The sequence below is a fragment of the Papio anubis genome, chromosome 19 (genome assembly GCF_008728515.1).
Source record: "Papio anubis isolate 15944 chromosome 19, Panubis1.0, whole genome shotgun sequence".
NCBI lineage: Eukaryota > Metazoa > Chordata > Mammalia > Primates > Cercopithecidae > Papio > Papio anubis.
Window position 1 is genome coordinate 38,106,374 of NC_044994.1, and position 20,441 is coordinate 38,126,814.

The 20,441-nt window shown below is 47.1% G+C and overlaps 1 protein-coding gene across 4 annotated transcripts in view; it reads right to left on the reverse strand.

Moving 5' to 3' along the window:
- The window catches only part of PSTPIP2 (proline-serine-threonine phosphatase interacting protein 2), a 94,136-nt gene extending 77,958 nt beyond the window's left edge, over positions 1 to 16,178 (reverse strand). The window contains exon 1 of one of the 4 annotated variants that reach the window (XM_031658806.1): positions 15,948 to 16,178. In XM_031658806.1, the coding sequence (XP_031514666.1) occupies positions 15,948 to 15,980 (33 nt within the window). In that variant the 5' untranslated portion in view covers positions 15,981 to 16,178. The remainder of the gene's footprint in view (positions 1 to 15,947) is intronic. The other 3 variants (XM_031658807.1, XM_021930093.2, XM_003914341.5) reach the window with 3 other exon arrangements.
- Between the last annotated feature and the right edge of the window lie 4,263 nt (positions 16,179 to 20,441).

A 20,441-nucleotide genomic window follows, 5' to 3' on the forward strand; every position in this document is an offset into this window, starting at 1 on the left:
ATGCAGCGTTCAAGTCTGTCTTTCTTTACAATTTTGAGGGGCCAGGCGTGGTGGCTCATGCCTGTAATCCCAGCGCTTTGGGAGGCCAAGGTGGGAGGATCGCTTGTGGCCAGGAGTTTGAGACCAGGAGTTTGAGACTAGTCTGGGCAACATAGCAAGACTCTGTCTCTATAAGATATTTTTTAAAATAGCAGAGCAAGGTGGTGCACACCTGGTCCCAGCTACTCCGGAGGCTGAGGCAAGAGGCTCACTTGAGCCAAAGAGTTCAAAGCTGCAGTGAGGTATGGTTGCACCACTGCACTCCAGCCTGGGCAAAAGAGTGAGACCCTGTCTCTAAAGAAATAAAATTTTGATATTTTGTTCCTTGCAGGGTTTTTCTCATTAACTTTGATTTTTTTAATATTACATTAAAGAATAATTTATCTTGGCCAGATGTGGTAGCTCACACCTGTAATCCCAGCACTTTGGGAGGCCGAGGTGGGCAGATCACTTGAGGTCAGGAGTTCGAGACCAGCCTGGCCAACATGGCGAAACCCCGTCTCTACTAAAAATACAAAAAAAATTAGCTGGGTGCAGTGGTGGGTACCTGTAATCCTAGCTACTTGGGAGACTGAGGCAGGAGAACTGCTTGAACCCAGGAGGTGGAGGTTGCAGTGAGCTGAGATCAGGGCACTGCACTCCAGCCTGGGCAACAGAACAAGACTCCATCTCAAAGGAAAAAAAGAATAATGTATCTTGACTACGGATGGTTTTTTTGGCACCCCCTTAAATTTTACATGCAAGGCAAGTGCCTCAGCCTAGCCCTGGCTCTGCCTCCCTCCCACTCAGCAGAGACCCCTCCCTGCCTCCACAGGGACTTCCCTCACAGCAAAGATTGCTTGGTCACATGAAGGTGCACGTGACTTCACCACCCCCTTTCTTGGGAGACATTTAAAATATTTTTTCTTTTTCTTTTTCTTTTTTTTTTTTTTTTTGAGACAGAGTTTCGCTCTTGTCACCCAGGCTGGAGTGCGATGGCACAGTCTCAGCTCACTGTAACCTCCACCTCCCAGATTCAAGCGATTCTCCTGCCTCAGCCTCCCGAGTAGCTAGGATTACAGGCGAGCGCCACCACGCCTGTCTAATTGTTTTGTATTTTTAGTAGACATGGAATTTCGCCACGTTGGCCAGGCTGGTCTCAAACTCCTGACCTCTGGTGATCCACCTGCCTCCATCTCCCAAAGCACTGGGATTACAGGCGTGACCCACTGTGCCCGGCCAAAACTAGTTTTTCTTAATTTACAGAATATCTCAGTGTTCTACAATGAACACATTAGCAAAAAAGAAAAATCAAAAATCACCCATAATTTTTAAAGCCAGGTAAAATTTCTATTTTTATGCTTTTAAAAAAAATACAAAACTCTGGGTCAGAGGAAAGGATGGCCTGCTAACCTGTCATTCCTTAGCATGATAATAAGCACACTTCTTCAACACCTCATGTAGACAATTACACTAGTCTACCTGTATAGGATGGGGGACCCCTGGAAAAGACTCTGCAAAGATCCTCTATGAGTAATTTACCCCTGGAGGTTGGGATTTGAAGGCTAAGGGAGGGAGTTTTATGTTTTTTTACTCTATATACATCTGTATTGTTTTGATATTTTACAATAAGCAGGTTACATTCCTAGCTTTTGTTTTGTTTTGTTTTTTGTTTTTTTGAGATGGAGTATTACTCTGTTGCCCAGGCTGGAGTATAGTGGCACGATCTTGGCTCAGTGCAACCTCCACCTCCCGGGTTCAAGCAACTCTCCTGCCTCGGCCTCCCAAGTAGCTGGGACTACAGGTGTGCTCCACCCCATTCAGCTAATTTTTTTTGTATTTGTAGTAGAGACGGGGTTTCACCATGTTGGCCAGGCTGGTCTCGAACTCCTGACCTCGTGATCCACCCGCCTTGGCCTCCCAAAATACTGGGATTACATGCATGAGCCACCGCACCCTCCTACATTCCTAGTTGTTTAAGGTACCAATAAAAATGAAAAATAAATGGCTCATGGAATCCATAGGCGGTTCTCTCTGCTTAAAGGCAGGGGTGCTGAGGAGAGGTCTCGCTGCAAGATAATTGTCATTAGGCAGGTCCTGTCACCAGCGGGGTGGGACCCTCTGTGTCCTCAAGGGAATGGTTGTGGCCTTGCCACAGGCAGGTGGCCAGGACCCAGGACCCAGGACCCTGGACACTGCCTAGGAGGCTGGTCCACTTCCATCTGGGTCTGGGTACAAGTTGCAGGTTTGGTAATTTTATTCTATTCTATGGTCTGAACAAGCATACTTGCTCTTCTTTTAATACATTAGAGGAAAATCCTCTTAATTTTTTTTTTTTTTTTTTTTTTTTGAGATAGGGTCTTCCTCTGTCGCCCAGGCTGGAGTGCAGTCAGGTGATCTCAGCCCACTGCAACCTCCACCTCCCGGGTTCAAGTGATTCTCCTGCCTCAGCCTCCTGAGTAGCTGGGATTACAGGCACACACCACCATGCCCAGCTAATTTTTGTATTTTTAATGGAGACAGGGTTTCAACATGATGGCCAGGCTGGTCTTTTTTTTAAAATTTAAGACAGAGCCTCACTTTGTCACCCAGGCTGGATGGAGTGGCACAATCTCGGCTCACTGCAACCTCTGCCTTCCAGGGTCAAGCAATTCTCCTGCCTCAGCCTACCAAGTAGCTGGGATTACAGGTGCCCACCACCATGCCCAACTAATTTTTGTATTTTTAGTAAACACATGGTTTCGCCTTGTTGGCTAGGCTGGTCTGGAACTCCTGACCTCAAGTGAGCCGCCTGCCTCAGCTTCCCAAAGTGCTGGGATTACAGGCATGAACCACTGCTTCTTTATTTTAAAAGTTATGCTTATTTTGTTATTGAAAAAATTTAAGTATAGATAAGCAAAAAGAAAATAATTTTCAAATTGCCTAAAATTCCACAGAAAACAATAGTTAATATTTGCTATGTAATCCTCATATATTTTCCTAGTGACATATGACTGTCTTCATATTTTTTTTAATAAAAATGAGGTCTAGGCTGGGCATGGTGGCTCACACCTGCAATACCAGCACTTTGGGAGGCCAAGGCGGGTGGATCACCTGAGGTCAGGAGTTTGAGACCAGCCTGACCAACATGGTGAAACCCCGTCTCTACTAAAAATACAAAAATTAGCTGGATGTGGTGACTGTTCTCTCAGAATCGATCACAATGCCCTCTAAATGGATGCGGTCTTGTACACTCAGACTTTACGTGGCGGGGGAGGGTGCTGGTCTTTCCAGGCGTCCAGCTTCCCCATGCGAGGCTCCGCCCAGAGGACTAGTTTCTTTGCCCTCTGAGAGCAGACAGGCTTCTATAATAACTTGCTGAGCCCTCTGACCTTGGGCCTTTCTGCTTAGTTTCTGCAGGGAAGGGCCATGTGCTCACAGGCAGGTGCCTTGTAGTCTATAGTACTCTATCCTTGATATCAATATTACGTTACTAATTGACAATGACATGTATAAAACAGCAGAGATGAAATGGTCAGTGGTTGGCAGATAAGAGGGAATGCACCAATAGATGCACATTAATAAAAATCACACATGAGGCTGGGCACGGTAGCTCACACCTATAATCCTGGCACTTTGGGAGGCCAAGGCGGGCAGATCGCTTGAGGTCAGGAGTTCAAGACCAAACTGGTCAACATGGTGAAATCCCATCTCTACTAAAAATACAAAAATGGCCGGGCGCAGTGGCTCACGTCTGTAATCCCAGCACTTTGGGAGGCCGAGGCAGGCGGATCACGAGGTCAGGAGATTGAGACCATCCTGGCTAACACGGTGAAACCCTGTCTCTACTAAAAATACAAAAAATCAGCCGGGCGTGGTGGTGGGTGCCTGTAGTCCCAGGTACTCAGGAGGCTGAGGCAGGAGAATGGCGTGAACCTGGGAGGCGGAGCTTGCAGTGAGCTGAGATCGCACCACTGTACTCCAGCCTGGGTGACAGAGTGAGACTCCGTCTCAAAAAAAAAAAAAAAAAACAAAAATTAGACAGGCATGGTGGTGTGTACCTGTAATCCCAGCTACTCAGGAGGCTGAGGCAGGAGAATCGTTTGAACCTGGGAGGTGGAAGTTACACTGAGCCAAGATCACACCACTGCACTCCAGCCTGGTCAACGGAGCGAGACTCATTTCACAAAACAACAACAACAACAAAAATATATGAAGTTCATGAGCAAAATTAGGCTGCTTTGCACCGAGAAACAATAGCTCTAAGACAAAGGAAGCAGATGAGATGGAGATTCAGAGGACCTGGCAGGAGCATCAAGGTCCCTTATCCACAAACTTCCTGCCCTTGCTGCCCAGGAAAAGGCGATACCAGTCTGCGTCAGCCAGGGAGAGGCCTGCCAGCCAAGACAGTGGCCCTGGGCTGTGGCTGGTCACAGTCAAGATCAACCACTCTTATGGGCAGGAATTAGACAAGAACACTGATTAAACAGTTAGGCCCTAACACAGGACAGGTAGATGAGGAAACCTGAGCTTGGGACAGACAGTCCACAGGACAAATCAACAGTGCCCAGACCTGGCCATCTGCGAAAGCACTGACAAAGGCCTGAGTCAATACTTTTTATTCCTGAGAGCTTAGGTCTTTTTAAACCCCTAGTTCAGGCCTTGTAGGGCAGGATCTGGATCTCCTGGGACAGAGAAAACAATCTCTGTATTTGATAATAAGGGCTCAGAGCAGATTCCAAGAGGTGGGGCCGCCAAAGTTGGGAGCACTAAAGGGACTTAGATGCCCATATTTCTAGGGTTTTCAAATATTTGTGGCCACTTATGAAATTATCACTTCCAACAGCTATTCTTTCAATAGTAATGTTCAAATAGAAGCAGAGACCAAGCACTACAGGGCAAGTGTAAAGAGGACACACCACGGAGACTGCTTTCTCTGGCAGTTCAGCTCGCATGCCTCACTCAGTAAAACTAAGCTCAGAAGTGAGTTAGGCTCCCGCCCCTTAGAGGGCATGCGCTTCAGGTAGGGATGGGGTCTCAGTCTCCCTACCCTGAGCAGCTTATTCAAGTCTTCCTTGCAGCCTTCCAGCCCTGTGCCACACCATCCCCTCCCTGAGAGGTATTCTGAAAACCAAGATTTCTCCATCTTGTTGCATGCCCAGTGCCACTTTAGCACTCTTCAATGACTGGTACCCTATCGCACCCATCCAGCCAGACTTGTCCCAGAATCTTGCCATGGTATGCCGGGCACGGTGGCTCACGCCTGTAATCCCAGCCCTTTGGAAGGCCGAGGTGGGCCAATCATGTGAGGTCAGCAGTTCAAGACCAGCCTGGCCAACATGGTGAAACCCCATCTCTACTAAAAATTAAAAAAACTAATAAGAAGAAAAAAATAAAAATAATCTTGCCCTGGTAAACCACTCTTTTTTTTATTTTTTGACAGATTCTCGCTCTGTCACCCAGGCTGGAGTCCAGTGGCGCAGTCTTGGCTCACTGCAACCTCTGCCTCCCAGGTTCAAGCAATTCTCCTCCCGAGTAGCTGGGACTACAGGCACATGCCAACACGCCCGGCTAATTTTTTGTACTTTTAATAGAGATGGGGTTTCACCGTGTTAGCCAGGATGGTCTCAATTTCCTGACCCTGTGATCCACCTGCCTCAGACTCCCAAAGTGCTGGGATTATAGGCAGGAGCCACTGTGCCAGGCGGGTAAACCACTCTTTTTAGCTTGAAGGAGAGTAGGTCAGTCTGTTTCCCATTAGTATCCTACATCTTTGTTTGCTTCCTTAAGAAGAATATAGGACCCTGAGGGCAGGAATCCACCTTCTCCTCATTTTGCAGGTCCACACACATTTCTGACTTATGCAAATGTCAGAATACATAAGCCCTCGTACTCAAAAGACAGTATTTTTAGTGAGACAGAGTCGTGCTCTGTCATCGAGGTTGCAGTGCAGGGGTGCAATAACGGCTCACTGCAGCTTCAACCGCATGGACTCAAGTGATCCTTCTGCCTCAGCCTCCTGAGTATCTGGGACTGCAAGTACTGGCCATCATGCCTGGCTAATTTTAAAAAGTGTTTTGTAGGGACAGGTCTCACTATGTCGCCCAGGCTGGTCTTGAACTCCTGGACTCAAGCAATTCTCCCACCTTGGCCTCCCAAAGTGCTGGGATTACAGGCATGAGTCATGGCACCCAATCAAAAGACACATATTGAGTAAAACTTGGACCATAGAAAACCTTGATGTGTAATAGAAGACATCACAAAACATTAGATCAATCAACTTGACTGTATAAAGTGTTTTCAAAATCCATATACATATATCATTTTACAGATGAGGATGCAAAGCTGAGGAAAGCTGAACGATTTGAACAGGGGCACACACATGTTTCTGCTTGAAAGGAGCCAAACTGGGAATCAAACCCAGGAATGTCCAGTGCAAAAGCTTGAGGGCTGAGGACTGCCTCTCACTGTGTCATGCCTATACTGAATGTTAGAACATGTGAACTACACACACACACACAGGCACGCGTATATATACAAGAATATATATTTTAAAGTATGCATATAAATTTGCAAGCAAAGCATGAGGACGAAAACAAAACTGTTTGTAAAAGAGGAATTACAAGATAATAACCAAACATGCGCTCTCCCTGGTGATAAAAACGCAAATGAAAGTTGAGTAAGGCACCAATTTCTGCTTATTAAATGAGCAGGAAAAAAGACAACAGCTATGATTGACAGAGTGAAACTAGAATCCTCAGATATTATTGGGAACACTGAGAATATGCCCACTCTTTAGGAAATCATCCTGGTTCTACACATCAAAAGTTTTTCAATGTCCTCCTGTTAGTTAATGGTTTTTTCACTCATTCAGCAGGTATTACTGAGAATCTGTCATGTGCCAGGCATTGAACCAGGTGCCACTGGAGTAAGCAGACAGGAGTGCGGGTCCTCACTCCAAGCGCAGCCATGCCAGCCCTGGAATGACCAATTAGGGGCTTGTAGACGAGAGAGTAATAAACCTCTTCCTTGTCTAGGCCACTGTTGTTTTGGGGTTTTCTATTACTTGCAGCCAAACTGAATCCTATTTACATAGAAGGCAAGTGAGCTTTCACCGGCTGCTCTGGTTTCTTTTTTCTTTTCTTTTTTTTTTTTTTTTCTTTTTTGAGACAGAGTCTCACACTGTTGACTAGGTTAGAGTGCAGTGGAGCGACCTCGGCTCACTGCAACCGCCCCCTCCCAAGTTCAAGCGATTCTCCTGCCTCAGCCTCCTGAGTAGCTGGGACTACAGGCACCCACCACAACACCCAGCTAATTTTTGTATTTTTGTTTTTTTTAGTAAAGACAGGGTTTCACCATGTTGGCCAGGCTGGTCTCCAACTCCTGACCTCAGGCGATTCACCCGCCTTGGCCTCCCAAAGTGCTGGGATTACAGGTGTGAGCCACCCCACCCAGCCCTACTGTCTGGTTTCTTAATGGAGTAGAGGCAAGATTACCAAAACACAGTAAGAATGTGGGAGAGATGTGGAGGTTTGAGTGGAAAAGGCATGAAATTATCACTACAGACAGGGAAAGAGTGATCTTATTAGAGAAACATGGTAAAATGGCTGGGCAATTATGAGTTCTGTCTTGAGTTTCCAGAAATAAATACTTAAAGAATCCAAATTTTAAATACCTTACATGAATGACATGCATCACATTCTTCATTATAGAAAACACTGGGCCAGGTGCAATGGCTCACGCCCGTAATCCCAGCACTTTGGGAGGCTGAGGCAGGCAGATCACCTGAGGTTGGGAGTTGAGACCAGCCTAACCAACATGGAGAAACCCCATCTCTACTAAAAATCAAAAATTAGCCAGGCATGGTGGCACATGCCTGTAATCCCAGGTACTTGCGAAGCTGAGGCAGGAGAATCGCTTGAACCCAGGAGGTGGAGGTTGCAGTGAGCCGAGATCGTGCTATTGCACTTCAGCCTGGGAAACAAGAGCAAAACTCTGTCTCAAAAAAAAAGAAAGAAAAGAAACCTCTGGAAATTACATAAATGCCAAACAGTGACAGAATAGTTGTATCACTTACAAAACTTTTCTAAATAATTGTTAGGAAAAGTAGATAGCAATATATAAAATAAAGTTACAATTTTTTTTTTTTTTTTTTTTGAGATATAGTCTGGTTCTGTCGCTCAGGCTGGAGTGCAATGATGCGATCTTGGCTCACTGCAACCTTCGCCTCCTTGGTTCAAATGATTCTCCAGTCTCAGCCTCCCAAGTAGCTGGGTACAGGTGCCTACCACCATGCCCAGCTAATTTTTGTGTTTGTTTGTTTGTTTGTTTTGAGACAGCGTCTCACTCTGTCGCCCAGGCTAGAGTACAGTGGTGGGATCTCGGCTCACTGCAACCTCCGCCTCCCAGGTTCAAGTGATTCTCCTGCCTCAGCTTCCCGAGTAGCTGGGACTGCAGGCACCCGCCACCATGCCCAGCTAATTTTTGTATTTTTAGTAGAGACGGGGTTTCACCATATTGGCCAGGCTGGTCTTGCACTCCAGACCTTGTGATCCGCCTGCCTCAGCCTTCCAAAATGCTGGGATTACAGGCGTGAGCCACTGCACTTGGCCAATTTTTGTATTTTTTTAGTAGAGACGAGATTTCACCATGTTGGCCAGGCTGGTCTCAAACTCCTGACCTCAAGTGACCCACCCGACTCGGCCTCCCAAAGTGCTGGGATTACAGGCATGAGCCACCGTGCCCAGCCGAAGTTACGATATTTTAATTAAAGCAGTAGAATACAAGATAGTACAGATACTATAGGATTATAATTATGCATGGAGGAAAAAAGTTGGGAAAGTACCAAATCACTAATAATATATATTTTAATAACCTTAATTTTATGTTAATATTTAAAACTATTGGCCAAGCACAGTAGCTCATGCCTGTAATCCCAGCACTTTGGGAGGCCAAGGCAGGCAGATTGCTTGAGCTCAGGAGTTTGAGACCAGCCTGGGCAACATGGTGAAACAGCGTTTCTACAAAAAATACAAAAAGTAACCAAGCATGGTGGCATGTGCCTGTGGTCCCAGCTACTTGGGAGGATTGCTTGAGCCCAGGAATTTAAGGCTGCAATGAGCTGTGATCGCACCACTGCACTCTAGCCTAAGTGACAGAGCAAGACTCTGTCTTAAAAATAAATATTTAAATTAAATAAAAACTATTGTTTTAAAATTTCATGTTGAGACTCATCTTCTTGAGTAGCTAATAATCTCTTAGAGGTGAGATGTTGTGTGTCTGTCTCTCTGTGAGCCCACAGCAGCTACCACAAAGCTGGCACTCAGACTTCGCATAGACATTTGCTGAGTTGAACTGCCTGAGATTACATGGGAAATGGAGAAGAAGTTCCTGTCTTCAACAAGTTGCTGTGTTTTCTCTGTTGGGCACAAAGTCTCTCACCAGAAGGTGAGCCCCACATGTGTGGGCTTTGTGCTGCACCCCTTCTTGAGTATAGGGCTTCTAAAGAAGCCAGAGCCCATCCTTGATGATATTATTCTCCTCATGCAAGACCACCAGCCACTTATAGCAGAACAGGTTCTTTGAAAGGGTGGAACAGGCCAGGCGCGGTGCCTCACACCTGTAATCCCAGCACTTTGGGAGGCCGAGACGGGCGGATCACCTGAGGTCAGGAGTTCCAGACCAGCCTGCCCAACATGGCAAAATCCCCGTGTCTACTAAAAAATTAGCCGGGCGTGGTGGCGCATGCCTGTAATCCCAGCTACTCGGGATGCTGAGGCAGGAGAATCGCTTGAACCTGGGAGGTGGAGGTTGCAGTGAGCCAAGATCTCGCAACTGCACTCCAGTGTGGGCAACAACAGTGAAACTCCATCTCAAAAACAAAAGGAGGGGGTGGTGGAATGACACTTCCCACAAAAGGCAGTGTAAAGACAGAGATTTTACCCCATTTGCTGCCACATGTCTTTCTCACTGTTGCTTCATTTATTCACTCATTCCTTCTGACACCTGCTGAGTCTGTGACTTTGCCCAGATACCTGGCTGGGTGCCGGGGCTACAGTGCTGAACAACTCAAGCACACCTCATGGAGCTTACAGTCTGATGGGAAGCAGATGAGAGAGGTAATGATAATATCACGAATGTGCCTTATGCTGGGGGCACAGGATGCCTTGAGAACAGGCAGCAGCAACAAGTTAATTGGTTAGTTGGAATGAGAGTTGAAATGCAATGGCACAACCTCAGCTCACTACAACATCCACCACCTGGGCTCAAACCATCCTCCCATCTCAGCTCCCGAGTAGCTGGGACTACAGGTGCGTCCCACCCATGCCTGGCTAATTTTTGTATTTTTGGTAGAGACAGGGTTTCGTCATGTTACCCAGGCTGGTCTCGAACTCCTGGGCTCAAGCAATCTGCCCACCTCAGCCTCCCAAAGTTCTGGGATTACAGGTACCACCATGCCCAGCCAATATTTGGATTTTTAAAGTATATGCTTTAGTTACTTTGATTTTAAAACAAAAACAAAAACAAACTTTTATGTTAACTTTTCTCATCCAAAAAGGCTCTATGTCCAGATTTTGTTTTAAGTACTTTTTTCATGCTTTTTTTTTCTTTTTTTTTTTTGAAATGAAGTCTCACTTTGTCCCCCAGGTTGGGGTGCAGTGGCACCATCTCAGCTCACTGCAACCTCTGCCTCCCAGGTTCAAGTGATTCTCCTGCCTCAGCCTCCAGAGCAGCTGGGATTACGTACCCACCACCATGCCCAGCTAATTTTGTATTTTTAGTAGATACAGGGTTTCACTATGTTGGCCAGGCTGCTCTCAAAGTCCTGAGCTCAGGTGATCTGCTCACCTCGGCTTCCCAAAGTGCTGGGATTACAGGCATGAGCCACCACGCCAGGCCATTTCATGCATCTTGTATATATTTCTTTTTTAAAATCTGACCAATGGATTCATGTCACATGTTAATGTATTACAATAAGAATTTTTTTATTTTCTTTAAAAAATAGGTCCTATGCCTCTCTTATTAAATGTTTAAGATAAACAAGAGAAAAGGTTTTTGACGGCCGGGCGCAGTGGCTCACGCCTGTAATTCCAGCACTTTAAGAGGCTGAGGTGGGTGGATCACTTGAGGTCAGGAGTTTGAGACCAGCTTAGCCAACATAGTGAAACCCCGTCTCTACTAAAAATACAAAAACTAGCCGGGTGTGGTGGCACATGCCTGTAATCCCAGCTACTTGGGAGGCTGAGGCAGGAGAGTCGCTTGAACCCGGGAGGCAGAAGTTGCAGTGAGCGGAGATTGTGCCATTGCACTCTAGCCTGGGCGACAGAGTGAGACTCCATCTCCAAAAAAAAAAAAAAAAAAGGATTTTTGACAATTATTTTAAAGCTAGCTCCCTCCTGCTGCTCTATGAAGAATGTATGGGAGAGTGGGTAATTGTTCATGACTCTATCTTTCTATCTTGCCTTTTGCCACTAGGCAAGACAATAGGAAATAGCCTTTCTGGTATGTTTCTAGGGACCAGATTGTCAAATTAAATTTGGCCTAAAGCTGCCTCCATAAATAGCAAGCCACAACCTAACTTAGTGTGTAAACAAACCGTAACCTAACTAAGAGTATATTCTTGTAACAAGTAGCTGGGTCTCTGCCAATCATAACAGGGGAGCTTTCAGCCAATCCCAGGCTGCAGACTGCCCAGTCAAGTCCAAATAAGGCAACCACCCAGCTGTAACCAATCAGGCTATTTCTGTATCACCTCCTTTTTCTGTCTGTAAGTATTACCTGCCCACTTTTGCCTTGTGGAGGTCTCTGAACCTTTACTGGTTCAGGGTGCTGCCTGACTCATGAATACTTTCTTTGCTCAGATAAACTCTTCTAAATTTAACTAGCGTGAAGTTTTTCTTTTCATAAAATCCAAGAGAGTATTTAAAAATAACAGCAACAACCTAAACATTGTACAAAATACACTATGGGGTTAGCATGGAGAGCCTGTGGTGTTAACCTGTATTCTTTATTTATTTATTCTTTAAAGCAGCCTCCTATATTTATCTAGAGCACTGTACAGTCAGCTCTCTATATCTGCATCCATGGATTCAATCAACCACAGATGAAAAATAATCCAAAAATTAAAAAATAAAAATATAACAATTAAAAAATACGAATAAAAAAATACAGTGTAAACAACTATTTACATATCATTAACATTGTATTAGGTATTATAAGCAATTTGGAGAATATTTAAAGTATACAGGAAGATGTGTGTAGGTTATATGTGTGTAGGCCAGGCATAGTGGCTTACACCTCTTTTTTTTTGAGATAGAGTCTCGCTGTGTCACCCAGGCTGGAGTGCAGTGGCATGATCTTGGCTCACCACAAGCTCTGCCTCCCAAGTTCATACCATTCTCCTGCCTCAGCCTCCTGAGTAGCTGGGACTACAGGCGCCCGCCACCACGCCTGGCTAATTTTTTTGTATTTTTAGTAGAGACAGGGTTTCACCGTGTTAGCCAGTATGGTCTCGATCTCCTGACCTCGTGATCTGCCTGCCTCGGCCTCCCAAAGTGTTGGGATTACAGGCATGAGCCACCGCGCCCGGCCAGCTTACACCTCTTATCTCAGCACTTTGGGAGGCCAAGGCAAGAGGACAGCTTGAGGCCAGGAGTTTGAAACCAGCCTGGCCAATGTAGCAAAACCTAATCTCTATTTTGAAAAAGATAAAAGAAAAGAAAGGACTTGAATATCCATGAATTTTGGTACCTGCAAGGGAGTCCTAGAACCAATCCCCTGCAGATACCAAGAGATGACTGTATAGAGAAAAGCCATTGAGCAAAGCCAGATGCAACATCAGTTCAAACTCTGCTAAGGCTCCAGAATGACAAGATTCCAATCTGGTCAAAGGTTTGGATGAGAGAGACAGCCCCGTATTGACAGCAGGGCAATGAGCCAGTTCAGACAGCCCCAAGACTCGCCCTAGTCAATCCCAGGGAGAGATAAGCCCTGCCCACTACAGGAACAGGGTTGCTGAAACAGCAACTAGGAAGTTGGTCTACACCAAGAACCTTGGGAATCAGGAAGGTCCAGGAAAAATAAGTATCTACAGGAGGTTCAGGGACGATTTGGACCTCACACCCAAGTGAAGAGGCTGGAAATCGCCAGGGGTGAAAGAACACTGCCTTCATCTACCCCTTCCGGAACAGGTCCCACTGTCACCCGTGCACACCCATATCTGAAGGACACTGGTGTCTGATCATCCCAAAACTGGAATTTCTCTCATTGTGGCCTAGCTGTTTCCCTGGATCTTTGGAAATCATGGTCACTGTCTTATTCTGACAAGGTACAATCAAAGTTAACCAAGAGAAAGTATACAGCACCGCTTAACCAAAGTGCCACAAAGAAGGTATACACAGGGAAGGGTGGGAGCGAAACAACACACAGGTGTGCACCAATAGCAGGCAAATTCACCTGGGGCCAATCCTAGTTTTACTCATTTATTTTAAAATGATTTTTAGAGACCCTGCCTCCTTAGTAGCTGGGACTACAGGTGCATGCCAGCTCCAATCCCAGTTTTAAACACTGATTATTCTCTTTCGAAGCAGATTCATCGAAGGTTTCCTTAAATAAACATTTTCATGAAGCATTTAAATACATTCATTTATGAAGTGTGTGTTGACTCATACCTTTTCAGGAACACGTACAAACATGTTTGACCACAGTCCTCTCACCTTCCTTGGAATGTCCCTCTCTTGGGCCTGTGATAGCTCTTTCCTGGTTGTATCCCTTCATCCCTTTTTCTATTTCTCTGTCCCCTTTCTCCTCCTTCATCAATAGAGGCATTCACTAAGAGAGCTTCTTTGTGGACTTCCGATCTCTTCATTCTTTCTCCTTGAATAACCATCACTCACTTCTTTCACTTGTCACCTCTGCTGCTGATAATAATAGCTGGCAACTATAGGTGCTCTCTGTGTGTCAAGTACGGTACTAAACTCTCAAGTTTAATCCTCCCAACAGTCCTATGGAGTAGACACTGTTATTATCCGCATTTTTATGTACGGAAAAACTGAGGCTTGGGGGTGGAAGCAGGCTGCCCAGGGTCACCTAGCTAGTAAGGGGCAGAACTGGATTCAAACCCGGGCAGCCCACCTCAGAGGCTTCACACTGTTAGGTGAGCTCTCAAAACTGGACATCCTTCCCAAGGTGCGGGGCCATCTCCACCAGCCCCTCAAACCCGGCGTGTCACCCACCAGACATCAGAGAGTCCTCACTGACATGTTTTACTGGCTGTGAAGATATTAAAATACTACAAACTCTGCAGCCTGGAACCCTGTCTTCACCCTGTCACCCTCTCCACTAAGACCTCCCCATATCCAGCATCCCTGGCATGGGGCTGAGAGGTGGAGGCTGGTGGGAAGGGGCTTAGCACCCTCCTGGCCTTGGTCTTGCCAGTGCTACAACTATGGCTAAATACTGAGGATTGTGTTGTTTGGTTCGGTTTGTTTGTTTGTTTGTTTGTTTGTTTTTGAGACAAGGTTTCACTCTGTCATCCAGGCTGGGGTGCAGTGATGTGATCATAGCTCACTGGAACCTCAAACTCCTGGCCTCAAGCAATCCTCTTGCCTCAGCCTCCCAAGTAGCTGTATCTACAGGCATGCGCCACTATGCACAGCTAATTTTTAAGATATTTTTGGAAAGACAGAGTCTGGTTATGTTGTCCAGGGTGGTCTCAAACTCCTGGCCTCAAGCAATCCTCCTACCTCGGCCTCCCAAAGTGCTGGGATTACGGGCAAGAGCCACTGTGCCTGAACTACATACTATTAGTATCACGTCTGCCTCCTTCTCCTTCTGTCTCCACAAACCAGTTCCTCTGCTGACTTCCTTATTTCTGGGGCCCACATCTCATTCCCCAGATTGCATTATACAGAGCCTTTTTCCCACAGTGCCTGCCATGGGACTCCACCGTCCTCCATTCTACCCGAAAAACTCGCAGGCCTCTTGTGAGAGCCAGCTGTGGTGCCCTTGGTTCCTCTGTGAGGCTGCCACCACCCTGCACCCTAGGGTGAGCAGTGCCCCAGGAGGACCTCACAAACTCCAGTGAACGGACTCACAGGCAGAGTCTAAACTGTGTCCCTGAGGTCCCCAGGCAGGTTTCTCTACCCTGCAGCCCATGTAGGGTAGAGGGACCATCTAGGCAGCTGTGAAGCTACCTGGGTGGGAGGCAAGCAGGAGCCTAGGTAAGGAGTCAGGGCCCCTTGGCAGCTGTGGGCAATTTTGAGGTGTGCGGCCTCCTGCTCTTGTCTTAAAGGGATGAGGACAGCTCCTCTGAATGAGGGGGCATGGACCTTGAGGGGCACCTGGGGAGTGAGAGGACAGAGGGAAGAGGACTGGACAGAGGAGGGGGACAGGCAGACCTGCTTCCTCCAGGCTGGGCTGGCCCTACCGGGCTGGGGTACCCCCTGCAGCTCATAGGGTCTCCCACACCATCAGCCCACTGTGGGACCTGGAACGGATGGACCGGGGCAATGGCTTGGGGAAGGAACTCAGGAAACAGGGCTGTCGGACAGGGCAAGCTCCAGCAAAGGGAAGCCCTCTACGCTGTACGTTTCCTGAAAAAGAAGATCCCGGGGGGCAGCTGCTGCTGTCAACCCGGCAAAGCTCACAAGCCCCCACACCAGATTCCCAAATCCTCTCATGGCTCAGCTCCAGGGGCCGGCAGAGACTGTCCCTGGACGGGTCTCGCCTCCCCAAGGGTCTCTGCTTCGCTTGTGAGAGGAGGGGTTGATATCCTGACTCTAAGGTGTCTCGGCTCTCTGCGTCCTCAGGAGCACGTGTGCTGCTGGGGGCGCGGGCGGCAGAGGGTGGGCCCCGGAGTCCGAGCCCCCGGGACTCGCGGGCACGCGCGCTGGCCTCCCGCCCGGGCCGGGCCCCGAGCCCCGCGATCCGCTGTCGGCCCCGCAACTTACCCAAAAGTTTCCCTTGAACAGCGAGCGCGTCATCGCGGCGAGAGTGGGGGCGCAGAGGAGAGCCGGGCCGCAGGTGGCACCGCGTGGGGAGGCCTGACTGCCACTGCCCGCTGCCCCGCAGGCTCAACTTCGGCGTTCCACACTCGCGCAGGGAAGCCGCCCCCGGGTCCTAAACCACTCCCGATTGCGATAGCCGCCGTCTGCGCTCTGCGCTCCCCGCGCGGGACCTGGGCGGGACCCGTGGCGCTCACCCGGCCAGGGGCTGCAGCCAGCGCCGGGACCCAGGCCCATTTAAAGCCCCACAGCGTCAGGCGACGATCAATGTATCAGCCCGAAGCTAGCTGCCTCCTCCTGGAAGCCTTTGAGGATTGGAAATAACTGGTCCTGGCTTGGGCTCCTGCGCACAAGACCCCCTGGACCGAATGAAATCCAGGCTCTGCGGGGTGATAGAAGGGATCTGATCAGATGGTGGTCGCGAGGACCCGGTGTAAGCTCCAGAAGGCCTGGGAGCCCATAACGCCCGCAGTTGCTAAAGGTGTAGACGCCTTGGCGTCACGGCGGGTCACGGCGGGCCCCACAGGCACCTGCTGCAGATCTTCCCCTGGTGCACGTTTCATTTTTTATTTTACTTTTTGATGTTGCAGGTGTTTTTAATGAATGGGGTCACGTTTTAGTCTAAAATGTCATGGAGAGGTCATCGCTGCTGTTTCCCCTTGACTCTGGTTACTTTGTGGTGTCCTAACAGGACCTCCAGGAGCTTAGCTGCTCTCTGACTCCCTTTCCATTATCAGGAGGCAAGACCCTTCCCTGCCCATTCCACCCCAGCAAGAGGGGCCCAAGATTCCTTCTTCTTCTCCCTCCAGTCTTCTACCCTCACAAATAAAACCCCTCTCTGCATTGTATTAGATTGGTACAAAAGTAATTGCGGTTTTTGCCATTACTCTTAATAGTAATGCAGGGCTTATGACAAAGTACTCCCTGGTATGACAGGCCCCAAGCCCAACCTGAGGCCCAGAGGGGTTGAATGACTTGCCCAAGATCACAGTTTATTTAAGGGATGAAGAGCTCAAGGTTAGAGCTCTGCCCTTCTAAAGAGGCAAAGACAGACATCCTTCCTGGGGCAGATCCACCCCGGACAGAGGAATAAGTGCTCAAGGAGGGGAGGATAAAGGTCAAGGTTGCCAAGACTGGCACCAGCCCAGCCTGGAGAAGCAAGCGTTCACCCCTGGAGCAGGTTCTAGTTACGCCCAGACACAGTGAAAGGGCAATTGCTAGAGTGATGTGAAGCACCTCGAACAAGTTCTGCTCCATAATACTGCCGCCAGCGCCACTCAGATGAACTCCCAATAAAGTCATCCACAACTGCAAAGACGGAGAGGTGGCTTCCAGCCACCAAGCATCTCCAAGGGATGCATTCATTTACCTACTTGCTCATATCCTTTGAAAGCAGTGAGATTAGAAGGAAGGCAGAGAAGCCTGGCAGAACCATCAAGGGGCAGCAGAGGACATGGTAGGCAGTAGGAATCTTGGCTTAACTGCAGAGGTAAGAAATGGCACTAACTGGGGGCACAGAAGCGGGACAGTTGGAGACACCACTAAGGTTTTTCCTAGAAGTTTTAAATATTCTGGAAAATAGTTTAGATGCAATTCTAATTGTCACATTTTCATGTTTAATACATGTATAATTGTTAAGTTATTAGAACGTTTCACAAGCTCTCACAGTACATTGTGCTTGATTTTCGCGACTCAGACCCTAAGCTCCCTGAATTTTAACTCGCTTCCGCCATCTGGTGACGAAGTTTGTAATTGTAAATGGTCATCCTCGCTGCTGGAAAATACTCTTCATTCCTCAAACATTTAAGTTAATCTCTGGGGCAGGTATTGTGAGTAAAAAGACAAAGTGTGTGCTATATCCAAGGGGTATATTTAGGATATTTTACTAACTTCTATGGTTTGAATGTTGCCCCCTCCAAGAATTCTTGTTGAAACTTAATCTGAAATGAGACAGTTTTGAGAGAGATAGGGTCTTTAAGAGGCGATTGGGTCACGAGGGCCACTAGTCCCATTCATGGATTAATGGGTTAGTAGATTAATGGATTATCAGGGGATGAAACCAGTGGCTTTATACTTTACAAGAAGAGGAATAGATGGTTGGGTGCAGTGGCTCATGCCTGTAATCCCCGCACTTTGGGAGGCTGAGGCAGGTGGATCACCTGAGGTCAGGAGTTCAAGACCAGGCAGGCCAACATGATGTAACCCCATCTCTACTAAAAATACAAAATTAGCCAGGCGTGGTGGCACACGCCTGTAGTCCCAGCTACTTGGGAGGCTGAGACAGGAGAATCACTTGAAGCCAGGAGGCATAGGCTACAGTGAGCCAAGACCGCGCTACTGCACTCCAGCCTGGGCGAGACAGAGTGAGACATCATCTAAAAAAAAAAAAAAGAAGAAGAAGAAGAAAAAGAAGAGGAAGAGAGGCCTGAGCTAGCATGATCAACCCCCTTGCCATGTTATGCCCTGTGCCACAGAGTCCCCACCAGCAAGAAGGCCCGCACAAATGCAGCTCCTCAACCTTGAACTTTTCAGCCTTCATAACTGTAAGAAACAAATTCTTTTCCTTTATAAACTGTCAGATACTCTGTTATAAGCAACAGAAAATGGCCGGGTGCGGTGGCTCAAGCCTGTAATCCCAGCACTTTGGGAGGCCGAGGGCAGGCCGGATCACGAGGTCAGGAGGTCAGAGACCATCCTGGCCGACACGGTGGAAACCCACGTCTCTACTTTAAAAATACAAAAACTAGCCGGGCAAGGTGAGGCCTGTAGTCCTTCTCGGGGAGGCTGAGGCAGGAGAATGGCCTGAACCCGGGGCCGAGGCTTGCAGTAGGCTGAGATCGGCCACTGCACTCCAGCCTGGGCGGCAGAGCGAGACTCCGTCTCAAAAAAAAAATAATAATAATAAGCAACAGAAAACATATTAAGACATTAACAAAGTTAATATTATTATAGCAATTATGAAATTATTTAATACATTTAAGACAAATCATACATTTAAGATAATCACTGTGAGTATTTTGGCATAATCTCTTTCAACAATATATATTTGCATGAGTAAGTTCTTATTGTATATAAAATGTTGAGTCTAGCTTTTTTAACTTAATATTTCATAAGTATTTTCTAAAATCACTAAATATATTTTTTCTAACAAAAAGTTTGATAGAACATAGGGCTGGCCACTTTATAAGCAGACAATCTTGCATGTAAAAATTGAAAATCTCTGTGAAGGGCTGGGTGGGGTGGCTCACACCTGTAATCCCAGCACTTTGGGAGGCCGAGGTGGGCAGATCACTTGAGGTCAGGAGTTCAAGACCAGCCTGGCCAACATGGTGAAACCCCGTCTCTACAAAAAAATACAAAACTTAGCCAGGCAGACGTGGCACAGCACCTGTAATCCCCCCTACTCGGGAGGCTGAGCCAGGAGAATCACTTGAGCCTGGGAGGTAGAGGTTGCAGTGAGCCAAGTTTGCACCACTGCACTCCAGCCGGGGTGACAGAGCCAGACTCCATCTCAAAATAAAATAAAATAAAAATCTCGGTGAAGAGAAATTTGGCCATGTGATCAAAATGTAAAATGCCCCTACCTTTTGACCCAATAAGTCCATGTCAAAAAACCTACCGTTCAAGTATATTCTTACATATGCAAAGTAAAATATAATACAGTTATTCATAGCAGTGTGGTTATTTTGGAAAAATATACTTGAAATAATTAATGTCCATCCATGGATTACTAGCTCAATATATTGTCATATATTGATCCAACGAAGTCATATTTAGGCATAAAAATTGAGGAAGCTCTTTGCGTATTGGTATGGAACAATCATCAGATATATTAATAAGTAAAAAACAAAAGGCAAAACAAGCTATCACTAGAGTGAGAAGAAAAAAGAACACACACACACTTTCAATGGTCCCCTCTGAAGTGGGGGTCTGGGGCCTGAGAGATAGGAGAAAGAGAGCAGAAGAGAGCCCTACTTTTCATCCCGTGCCCTTCTGGACCTTAGAATTTATACTCTGTGAGTTTATTATAAACCCAAAGAAAACTCATCAATATCATTTTTAATTTTTGCATAACTTCCCATCAAGTGGCTATACCAATATGTACTTAGCATTTCCCTAATGCTTTTGGAAATATTACTGTGATAAATATCTTTTATACAAATCATTGTTAAAACTACTCACAGTGGAGGCCAGGTGCAGTGGCTCATGCCTATAATCCCAGCATTTTGGGAGGCTGAGGTGGGTGGATCATTTGAGGTCAGGAGTTCGAGACCAGCCTGGCCAACATGGTGAAACCCTGCCTCTCCTAAAAATACAAAAATTAGCTAGGTGTGGTGGTGGGCACCTGTGATCCCAGCTACTTGGGAGTCTGAGGCAGGAGAATCGCTTGAACCTGGGAGGCGGAGGTTGCAGCGAGCTGAGATCACACCACTGCATTGC